Source organism: Haemaphysalis longicornis, unplaced genomic scaffold, assembly GCF_048455015.1.
Source record: "Haemaphysalis longicornis isolate Haplotype H1 unplaced genomic scaffold, Haemaphysalis longicornis Haplotype H1 scaffold_1, whole genome shotgun sequence".
Classification (NCBI taxonomy): Eukaryota; Metazoa; Arthropoda; class Arachnida; order Ixodida; family Ixodidae; genus Haemaphysalis; species Haemaphysalis longicornis.
This window is the reverse complement of record NW_027526203.1, coordinates 394,470,795-394,482,384: the sequence shown is the minus strand read 5'-3', so window position 1 is coordinate 394,482,384 and position 11,590 is coordinate 394,470,795. Positions and strand designations below refer to the sequence as shown.

At 44.8% G+C, this 11,590-nt stretch overlaps 1 protein-coding gene across 1 annotated transcript in view; it reads left to right on the top strand.

The window, feature by feature from the left end:
• The first annotated feature begins 579 nt into the window (after positions 1 to 579).
• LOC144155314 (transport and Golgi organization protein 6 homolog) overlaps positions 580 to 11,590 on the top strand; it is a 44,397-nt gene continuing 33,386 nt past the window's right edge. Inside the window, exons 1-5 of the mRNA XM_077686663.1 lie at positions 580 to 770; positions 1,371 to 1,966; positions 2,855 to 2,951; positions 5,519 to 5,685; positions 9,066 to 9,189. Of these exons, the coding sequence (XP_077542789.1) occupies positions 704 to 770; positions 1,371 to 1,966; positions 2,855 to 2,951; positions 5,519 to 5,685; positions 9,066 to 9,189 (1,051 nt within the window). The 5' untranslated portion in view covers positions 580 to 703. The remainder of the gene's footprint in view (positions 771 to 1,370; positions 1,967 to 2,854; positions 2,952 to 5,518; positions 5,686 to 9,065; positions 9,190 to 11,590) is intronic.

Genomic DNA, 11,590 nt, shown 5'->3' with positions numbered 1-11,590 from the left:
AAACGAGTCATTGCGCTGTTCCGCTGTAACTGGTGAAAAAAAAAGAAAGAAAGAAAAAAAAAACCATAGACGAGAATAATCGAGCTGCCAGGCATGTAGAGCTGAAATACTTTTAATGTACAATTTCGGTCAGCAAGTTGTAGCTTTTCAGGGCTTAAATGCTTAAATTGGTGTGTGCACTCTAGCTTCAATCGATAAAATTACTTCCTAAGTTACGTTTGCTCTTTCTTCACACGGCACGTGGTTAGCCGTTCTGCCGGTAACCTACGGGCTTAGGTTAACTTGTAATAAACGCCGTGTGAGGAAATTTCACTGTACGATCAGTTTAGCGGTAGTTCTGGCGGTAGTCAAGTGTTCAACCACGGCACGCCGCATAATCGAACGCGCAAAAGACGCCGCTTAAAAGCGAAACCGAAACTTTTTTTTGTTTCTCAGAAAGTTTCACAAAAACGCTACACGTTACTCTAAATTTTCGTGCGCAATAGTTTTATTTATAATCAATATTTTATTATAGTTCTTGGCAAAGCTTAAATTTTACTGTTTATGGTTTCCGGCGACTTTACGTAACAGTAGACGCTTATAGAAGTCAATCCAAGCCAGTCAACATGCGAGGTTGATTTATTTACGTTTGTAGTGTTTCTGCTGCTGTAGCCATGTGTTCGCGCTATCCGTTAGGACAGAATGTTCATAATTTTGACGAAAGATGACGGACTCAGACATCAAAACCATTATATCTATCATAGATGTGCTGATATCCCCACAGGAACACGGTGAGCTCCACTCAGTGTATTCACGTTTCAATGGGAACTGCGCAGTGTTTTGTGATTACGTTTCCCACCTTATTTTTAACCGCTTGTCATTGTTTTCTTGCTTAGCTACTACTGGTGCTGCTTGGTCGCCTTTATTTGCCAGTCCTGAGCAGTTCGTGAGCAGTGCAGAACTGCTCTCGCAATGGAAATTCTATGGGCAAATAAAATACGGAGCTGCTCTGGAGCAGTTTTGAGCAGTCCAAAATGACAAATAAATAGACCTACTGTCAGCGTGCACGTTGCGTAAGAAGAACCCGTCCTTTGCCACTGTCCTTACCGCGCAGCGTTGTAACTTGCTAATTTTGTTTCCGTCATTAATCATCGTTAGACATATATAAACAAAAGCGCTAGCTACGAAGGAAACTAGCGAAAACGTTAAAAAAAAAAACACAATTAATTCAGTGCTGTTACTGTATTCACACAAAGTCCTCACTTACAACCTTGTTGGAATGATATGATGGCAGCGCGAGCTATGAGTGCGTACACGCGAAGAAATTGGCGTGAAGTCCTGGGTTTGCCTACTTTTCTTTTGAGGAAGATGTATTCTCCGTCCTCTTTCAGATGCCAAGGCACAGGTGGGGTGCGGGAGCAGCTTTATCTTTCTTCTGCAACAACGGCTGGCCTGCTTTGCCGAGAAGGCATCAGCGGATGCCAATGTCGCCAAGATACTCTCCAGTCACGTGCCGCACCTGCTTCGACAACACAGGGGTGACAACCCTCTTTGGCTTTTCCTTGATCACTGCATTTCACTCCTGATCGCACTGATACACTTATTAGATGAAGCATCAACGGTGCCAACGCCTTCGCACCCTCACGATCCCGCCAAGCCCTCAGACGCTCCACCAGCACCCACGAGCTGCCTCGGGGTTCTGCAGCAGAAGTCTGTGCAAGGGCTGCTGCAGTTTGTGGTGGCCCTTGGAATAAACCCAAACCTTCTGCCGGGAGTTGGACTGGCGCTTGAACGGCGGACTGCCAGTGGTGTGCCGGAGTGCAGCGCAGCTCTGTTGCCATGGCAGAAGCACAGATATCTGGTCGCCTCCGTTCAGGCTCTCTTGGTGTGCATCGAGAGCCCTGTGCTTTGCAGCATGGTCCTGCATCATCACCTTGTTGACGTTCTGGCAGCTTCACTGCAGCTATGCCATGCACCCATCCGGAAAGTGAGTTGGGTGAAAAGTTAAACCTTGTTTTTGTAATGGAATTTCAGCATTTATAGCATGTAGACATCAACACATGGCCTGGTAGTATAGGGGCATTAGAAAAGTTGTACAAGCTCACTTTTTTTTTGGGGGGGGGAGGGGGGGGGCAGTGTAGTATTTCATCCAGATGCAACGACAGCTGTCAGTAAAGTTCCATCCAGGCAAAACGAAAGCTGCTAAGTACTGCTGATCAGGCATTTACGCCTCCATTTCTGGAAGACATGGCTTCGGGTGGGAATCTCTGTGGAGGTTTTATTATTTTTTGGGGGGGAGGGGGCCGTGGTTAGCATTTTGTGGTAGCTATACCCCTTGCCACTTTTCGATTCATATGGTGAGAGTAATTAACAGTGACTCTGTCTAATCAGTAAGCAAAAGTGGTTTGACCAGTTAACTAAAAATCGAGGTAGACTACTCTCACCTTGAGTTGTGAAGGGTGCGTGAGGTCATCGTCCCCTCAGGATGGAATTCGTAGGCACTTCTTGCTTTGAGTTCCATCTGGACGGCACTTCAGCATTTATCATTCTCTGGGCAGAAGGCTAGACACAGCCTTTTTCTTTTTACCTAATCTTCTCAGTCAGCCAAGCTAGGCACTGTCATAACAGTTCCTTAGGTTGATATTCCTGATGTTGTTTCAAGTAATCTGCCATGTGTGTACGAACCTCCCTGCAACAAAATTTTCTAATTTGTGACTGACGTATGTAGGTATTTCTTGATAAATAATTCTTATTTCGTACACTTGAAGCAATTGTATGCTTCACCTGCAACAATTGACATCAGTCTTTTGCCAGTGACAAAATATTCTTGAGATAACTTTCATTGTGCTATCGAAATATTTTTTTTTTATTGCAGATTTCTGATGACAGTGAAAGCTGTAAACCTGAAGTTGACCTTTTAAGTCGCCCCTCAGCTATGGAAAAGCTGAATTTGTCGCTAGTGAAATGCAGAGGTATGTTGATAGTGTTTGTTGGCCTATGGAGAGCCACGCATCTATTGTTATTTTCATAGTTAATTTCTTTGTACTATCAGAGTCCTTTAATGCTTTTCTGGTCATGAAACTCCACCGTAACGCAATGGGAGAGCTTTGTGCGCTGCCCAAGGAGGCCGCACCGCGGTGCTTGCGTTGATTGAAGGGACGAAGGGAAGCTGGGGAAGTGGTCGGAGGGCATCCGGCAGGGAATGGACGCTCACCGTGTTCGCTTTACTTGTTGGGTGCTGTTAAAATGACCTTGGCATTTTGTGAGGGACGAAGAATTTCTTGTGAACGGTCACGCTGTTACTGCAATCCTGCCTGCCGATCTGGCTACAGAGGAAATGGTGACAAAGTGCTGCCATTTCGCTCTCCTTCTTATGCCGAGCTGTGCGCGAGATAGAAGCGTACCATTCCCCGAAAGGAGTTAGCGAATTGAGCTTTTATTTACTGCACGTCCGCATATCGAAAAAAACATTTACACGCTGCCTTGGCGAATGCGTCGTGAATGGATGTAAATAGCGCGTCAATGTGTTCGCAGACATTGTAGAGGGCATACCCCTCGGAAACTGAACTGCTGCTGCACGTTGCATGTTGCATTTTGTGGGCACAACAGCACAAAAGATCCACTTTTCTTTTAAGTGCCTCCTGCATTTTTTTTCTCACAAAAAGAATAAGGCGTTCTAAGAGCAGCAGTTCACTGATAATGCCCAGCAAGTGAAAGGGAAGCCAAGCTAGTGAGAGCTGCAGTGGAGATTTCTTTCTTTTTTCTTTTTTTTTTCTGCAATGTCTTCTCTTTCCGTTTCCTTTTCCTTTAACGGGGGGATGGTTTTGTAATCAGGCACATTGCCGAACTGTAGGAGGAGCTCTTAAATATTGGTCTCCAGTTCCACTGCTGCCGTTAGCTGAGTCTTATCTAGCGAACTGGATCTCCACAGGGCTTTTTTAAAACCGCCGCCTTTTTGTTTTGTGGACATTTCTTTTTTTTATCACTCGGCCGACCTTTGTTTCCAGGGGTTAATAGCCCAGAAATAACCTCGCTATATAAAAGGCCTCATCACCATTGCCTGTAACTATGTCAACTATGTTAATATCATATTAAAATAAATATGCAAAAATGTGAATATGTAAATGTTCGCTGCGAATGAGTTTCTGTGAGTGCATGCATAAGGAGCAATGTACAATGCCAAGAATTATTAAAAAATACTCCAACTGCCGTTCCCATTGTAAACTTAAATTCTACAACCAACTTATTTCCATCAGAAACCAGAGACACTCGCGAGAGTAGTCTGTCTTATAATGCTCAATAATGCCAAGGCTTTCAGCATATTGAAAAAGGGCACTATGACACCACACTGCATCTCAATGATGCATAAAAAAAAAAAGAACCATTGAAGAAGCAGAGTCTGAAGGGAACTGGACAGAAATTATTGTCCACCGGTGCAAACTTTTCCTTTCGCCCCGCATTGATATGTCTCCCCTGCATTTCGCACGGGGTCCAGTCCCAGCAGGTGTCAGAAATTTCCGCATGTCGCTCACTATATCCACCTTATTGCAGGTTAAAACAAAATGTCTTGAACCTCGGTGCATATCGCGTGCAAGCATGGAGCACCACGACCAAGCTATTTAGGCTTTTGATGCACGTAAATTTTCCCTAGAAGGGAATAGCGCTGTTTCCAGAGCTTTGATGGCCGTGCTGTGAAAAAGATTTTCAAGGTTGAGAGCTGTGGCTGGGCAAGGCTATGAGGAGCGCAACACAGTCCAAGGTCAGTAAAGAATTTACACCATCTCAGAACCCGATTCCCCCTAAAGTCTCCCATGCGTGGGGACTTCTGAGAAGTTTCTCAGAATCAAACCCAGATGTCAGTCCACAGTTTTTATTATCATCATCATTTATTATACCCTTAAGGGCCCCTTGCGGGGTATTACATAAGGGGGGAGCAAGTACAGAAATTCCACAGCAGGTGATGGTCAATGGTACAGGCGTAGAAGTGAGGCAGATTCATAAAGAAATGGCAGCAACACAGCAAATATATATACATATGTACCTAAAGGAACTGTAACAATAAAAATAAGGAGCGAAGACCCCTTTCAAAATAATTAATATGAGCCATTGATTGGCCACATGAACCAATCAATCCCACACATGTCCTCACCCGCGGTCACGTCACCCAACACTCGCTCTCATGCACTCATAGCGTGTGTTCTGCCTGGTACGGATTCCCAGTAAGGGTCGCAATTACAAGACTTTCCTCTTGGCTTCATTTTGTAGCAACATTTGGGGGTATAATTACCAGTACCTTGTTTCTATCGAGAAAGTGCTGCCGAAGGTGGGCGCAGGCTCTTCCGCATGGCTGCACGCACGGAGCAGCGACAGCCGCCGCCCGATGCCCTCCGATCTGCGAAGGTGCCCAAACAAAACTTGGGTGGGAGTTTCATGACCATTAAAGCATTGAAGGACTCTGGTACTATTATTAACTTCGATTGAAGCTAATTCTTTTGTCATCTTATACAACTTCTATAGCAATTTTGTTTTATGGTTGTAGCTGGGGCACCACCACCTGATGATACCCATTTGATAAAGGAAATGCTGGAGGACAGGCAGAGACTTGGCATTGATCTGCAGCATCTGCTGGAAACCACATATCAACCACTTATTGTTCGAGAGCTGCTACTTTTGATATCTAATCCATCCGACCTGACATTGAAAAAGGTATGTTTTGTGGCATCCATGGTCATTCATGTGCTGCAGGGAAGTTTGAGCAGCTGTAACACTCTCTTGTGCGTGGACTACAGCTGGTCAAGCATAGAAGATTGGCAGTTTTTGTGGCAGGAGAATAATCCTTACCTGCTATACACGAATGCTTTCGAGTATTGTTCTGGACACCAAAATATCGTGTTCAGAAATTATAGAGTAAGTAAGCACATACATTGGTCATGCGCACAAACCTTGGCGAAGGACTTGTTTTCATTACATAGCTGAATGTTCCTTTTTCTATGGTTGTAATTATGGAAGCATGGCTGTTGATGGGGCCGTTGTTAGGTTTGGGCTTTCTTTTAGTCTAGGGGGCGGGGCACTTTTGATACACCCAAAAATATGGAAAACTGTTTTTATGTGACTGAACCCTCACCTCCATTGCATTGTAATATGGGGGCCCCAGCACTGGTCTCTTCTTGAATTTTTGTGCGTTACAGGTGCAGTATTGTACATATAAAAATATTTTCTTATGCCGTAGGGCAATCTTTCGCACACACACACAAAAAAGTAAACATTACTTTTTTATAGTGATGTGGGCAACAGTGTTGTTGATAACGTGAAATTGTATGTTGCTTTGAACCCTTAATTTATTTTATTTCAAGCTTGTGATGCTCATCATAATTTCCAAGCTTCCTGGTGTTTCCATGATAAGTGTTGGTCCTGGACCCGTTCTTGAGATAAGGGGTTTGATGCTGACCAGGATGAGTAATATACTTTCCTATGAGGCTCGGCCTTGCCTGAGTGTAGCTTAAGTACCATTGAGCAAACGCAAGGTTATGGCCCATAAATCGCTCTAGTTTTAATTGTAATCCCATCCACTTTGTTGGCTTGGGCTTCTGTTGCCCCCCTAGCTGGTGTAATCCTGTCACTAAGAACTGTTTGCATCGACCGTAGACTGCCTGTCCATCTCGACTCAAGTCTTTGACGTACCGTTTCACACTCCATTTGCTGCTCTCTAGTGATGTTTGCCCAAATCGTGGCTGCCACCCAGTCTGCCCATGTTGCTGTCCTTCTAGTATTCGCTGTTACGTTGCAGTGCTTCAATGTACTTCTGGCACCACTGAGTGTGAAATTTTGTTTCACTTGCAGTCTGCACAGCAACAAAAGGTTCTGTTGGCTCGATCAACTGCCACTTTTAGGGTCTAAATGTTTGGAGGTTCATTTTGGCTGCTGCTTGCTTCCCCATACTGTTTAGACAGCCCCTGCTGCCCAGTGCTCAGTTCCTTCCCAAACTACTAGAGGCACAGCAGTTTGAATCTGTCACCTTTTACATCTTTCCCCTCACCTGTTTCAACCTTGTGAAATGTGCCTTATGGTTGTTAGTCCTCCGAATTTCTATTATTCCCTTAGCAATGAATCGGAGCATCCTGCCTGTCAGCCAGCATTTGCGAAATGCTGCCTTGCCCCTCTCTCCTTTCTTACTACTCTCGGTGTGATTTCGCACCATCTTCTTGGCGGGTACTTTGAGTTGTAATCTTGCTTAAACGCATTTTTTCATGGCATCTTTGTCTTTGGTTACTTAGCTGCCGATATTGGCTGGATCGATTGCACTGTACCTGTTGCAGAGGGCTCCAACTTCTGTTCCATCGGTTGACATATCTGACTAGAAGGGTGACCTAGATCAGCTTTACCCCACAGTTGGCGTAGCCGAGAATGCAGCAGGTGTCTTTTGTTCGTCCACCTCTTCAGCAACTTCATGCTGTCAATGTCACACCCTTTCAAAGTTATGGTTCACCTCTGTCACAACCAATGCTCATGTGCTGCCCACCTCCATCTTAAAGCAAAAGCATTGTTTAACATCGTGTGTCAAAAATATGGCTTCGTGATTCATTAAGAGATGGCTCACAAAATTGCCAACAAATGGCACAGACAATGGTCGGTGGCCCAGGAAATAAAATAAGGTGAAAGAATGCTCGGAGTGATGGCAGCTTTTTCAAGGAAGCTCCTATAAACAAAGTAAAGCGATTGAGTAGAAAACTGGGTAAATTTGTGTCTGGGAATAGAACCCTAGACCTTTAGAATCTAAGGCGAGCAGATATCCTTAACACCTTGGTGAATACATGGCTAAGCTGATTAAAGGCAGACTGAGCGAACGTTTTGGGATCTTTGACTTAGAAGCTTGTGTTGTCTACTGAGTCTACACAAGTAATTTGAGCATGGTAATGATAGAAGTAGCAATTAAGGGAGCATCAAAGCATATTTTGTCCAAATATCCGCTTTGCATGGTGTGCCACAGTAGTGCCATCATATAGCATCCACTGAAACTTGCGATCATTGGGTGCTGTCCAAACCGATGGCGCACAAGCGATTCAGACACGAGAAAGTTGAGTTCAATACACTTTGTTACAAAATGGATGGCCTGTGGCCAAAGTGAGGAAAAGGGAGAGCTGGTTAAGGGGGTGTCTGCATGGGAAAGGGTAACGGGAGGACATGTCCAGCAATTAGACATTATATAATGCTTTTGCATTCACTACACCTTGAGTACTACGGTGTCGTGAAGGTAGAGCAAGTTTCTGTGAAAGGAAAGCTTGACACCCACCTGAAATGAAGCCATGAAACCATAAAAGTAAGCTTTACACTTTTCTCAGAAAACTTTGGAGTTAAAAAATTTGCTCTGGCCCAGGAGGAATTTTGTTTTTCAACTGTGAGTTCCGAGAAAGCTGTAGTAGAGCTTTCCTTTGCAGTTTTATGGCTGCATTTCAGGTGGATGTTAAGTTTTCTCTTCACATATTGGCAGTGCCAACCAAGGCAGTCACAAAGTGACTGCAATTTTTCCCCATTTGTTTACTTCCTTTAGTACAATTATCAGTTTCCTGCTGTTGAAGTTTTTATGATGATAATCATGTTTAGAAAATATTTTTAATGTATGATACCTAATCACTGATACAAAAATATGTTTTCCGGTGGTGTTCTTTGAAATTTAGGGGAGCTAAGTGTGTAGGGTGTGGAAGAAACGAGTTTAAGTCCCAGCAATAGAAGGAACAACGAGTCTAAGTGCCAGCAATGGAAGGAACAACTCTATTTACATTAGACAATCTACTAGCTACTATAAGTACCATGGCATCCGCTGATCCTCTTCTCATCTTTCTTCCCCAGCGTCCTCAGGTCATGTCATCTTCTTCATCTCGGTTATTTTGCTATGTGCGACAGAACAAAATTCAACATAGGGGAAGAAAAGCTTACATCTTGGACAGCTATTGTCTCACTATTTAGAGGCGGGAGAAGGGGAACCATTAAAATTTTGAGGGTTGTTCTGATATCTGAACAGCACCTGGTTCCCCTGATTGTTTGCCCACTCATCATTAGTAGCATTGACAGTGCTCTCTATTTTCCAGGCTTCAGTTGTGAAGAGAACACCCCAGTGGCTGAGAGACATCTGCGGGCAGCTCCTTACAGAGTCCCTTTTACGAAAGGGAGGCCTTGCTCAAGTCATTCTTGGTATATTTGACGCATGGTCGGGTGAGCAGTGACTTGGTCATCATGTATAGTTGCATGTCAGCTAAGAGCTGCTATGATGAGCAGGCATTCTCATTTTCTGGCTCAGTTTTGAAGATGACAGCTTTACTTGGGCTACTTAGAAGCAAAAATTTTGGTCTGTTTATATGTCTGTCTGTCTGTCACCCATTCTGCCGCCCAGCCAAGTGAGACAGTGCTTGAACACGAAGCATGTATATGTAAACAGGATCATTCCAAACTAAAACTGCTGGCATTGCTTGTACATGCCCACCTTATTCAGTGCAAGAAAAACCTCAGGCATATTTGAGGCAAAATGTAGGCACATAACCAAGAGTACCAGCATTCTTTTACTTAAGTATATTGTTGGAGTGGTTTTTTTGATACCAAATGAAAAGAAAAGTGCTATGCTAAAAAATGGGGTTTAAAAGAGGCATGATAGAAGCAAACACTAAAACAAATGATGTTGGCTCGTGCTCAGAACAAATTTCACCATCTTTCCGTAGGGGAACCCTGAGTAGTATGTGAAGCAGCCATGGGGTCGACTCAAGTTCCCATTAGTTTTCAGTTCAATCGCGGCGTTGCGGGAGGAGAATGAGGGGAGCAGAGCGCGCGCGTGTCATTTATACCGCAGAGCTACAGTGGCGCCACCAGCGGAGTATGCAGCAACTACCATCGCGTCTCTAACCCTAAGCTGCTTCGCATTATCGCGCGCGGAGCCACAGGTGTTGCCATTCGTTGCGCAATCTCAGAGAGGAGAGGAGCTTCGGAGAGGAGCGGAGGAATGCCGGAGAACGGAGGAGCGTCGGAGAGGAGAGGAGGAATGCCTCGCATACTACTCGGGGTTCCCCTACGAGAAGATGATGACGGTGGTTGAATGCGAAGCTATCTCGTGATAGATTCTTTGGTTGGCCAATCCCTAGGGCATCCTGCCACAATCATCATCAGCGGTGCCTGGCTAGGTATGCACAGTGGGGGTGTGGTACTCAGGGTTCCCCTACGGGAAGATGAGGAGGGTGGTCGAACGCGAAGCTATGTCGTGACGACCATAGAGTTTCTTAGTAAGTATACTAGAGAGGAAACTGCGCCTCGTAAGCCATGTCGTCATGGGGATTCATGGGAAGACCCCCTTTTTGGCTTGGGCTTGGCATGACAATTGGATTTTTAAGCGGTTTTTGGGATTTGCTTTCTTCACTATGCATTAGCACCTTTACGAGCTACAGGGAAGCCGAAATTCTCCCGTTTTTGTGGTAGCCGTGTTCAGGAAACAGCAGGCAATGAGTGATCGCATCTGACGTTGCTCATGCCGCAGTCGAAGGACGTATGACTGAGCGGGTAATATGCCGCCGCGAAATTTGTAGCCGACGAAAAGAAGAAACAAAACGTACTTCTACGAAGACGAGATACGGCAGATACGGGCGCTTGAATGCGTCCTATCTTGCCATCGTCCATGACTGTTTAACGCCACGTTTTCTTTTTCTTGTTAAATTAGCTGGCGGTCGCGGCGCACCGGTTCACCACGAAGGCAACGTTTTCATAGGCACGGTCAAAAAACTTTCGAAACTTTTAACAACTTATTATTTGAGATAATGGTAAAATTAATAAAATCACAGTCTCTAATGAGTTACCCCCAAATATTAACATTGTTCGTAACTACAACCTTGGCCTGCGGAATAGCAGGCACAACCATTCCGGCAAAAATATGCTTTACTTCTTTTTTTCTTAGCTTTAAAACAGCCTGTTTTTATTTTCCACTTACATAATTGCACACTACACTTCGCGTTTTTGCGGCACTTTGTTTGAATGTGCGGTCACTAAAACATTTCAATCCAAGCCAGTGATGAAAATAAGGCGAGCGCGATGTATAATGGTGGCCCATGACGACACAGACGACCTTGATGTGAGCCGCATAGACGCTAGCGCCAGATTCCTCTCTAGTGTATACTGTAAGAAACTCTGTGGTGACGACGTGATGGATTCTTTGGTTGGGCAATCCCTAGGGGCATCCTGCCACAATCATCATCAGCGGTGCCTGGCCAGGCATGCGCAGTGGGGGTGTGGATGCCGCACAACGGCGCCCACACAACGGCAGAGGGAACAGGCTCGACCATAAGCTGCTTCACATCTAAAAATTCGGTAAAGAAAAAGACACATGATGTACTATTGGGTGGTGGGTGAGCAGTGAGAATGCAGGAAAATAGAACTGAGTTGAAGAAACCTCCATTGCATTCATCATGGAGGAGCGAGAGCAGAGGGGAAGAGCATAAGAGGTGGGAAAGGGAGAGTCAAGAGACAGTTACGTGGTAGGGGTGGCAGGAGACTCGTGACATTTGCAGCGAAGCAAGCAAATATGCAGCCAATTTCATTTTAACTTTCAGGGAAGGATGAAAATAAGATTAGATGTGCC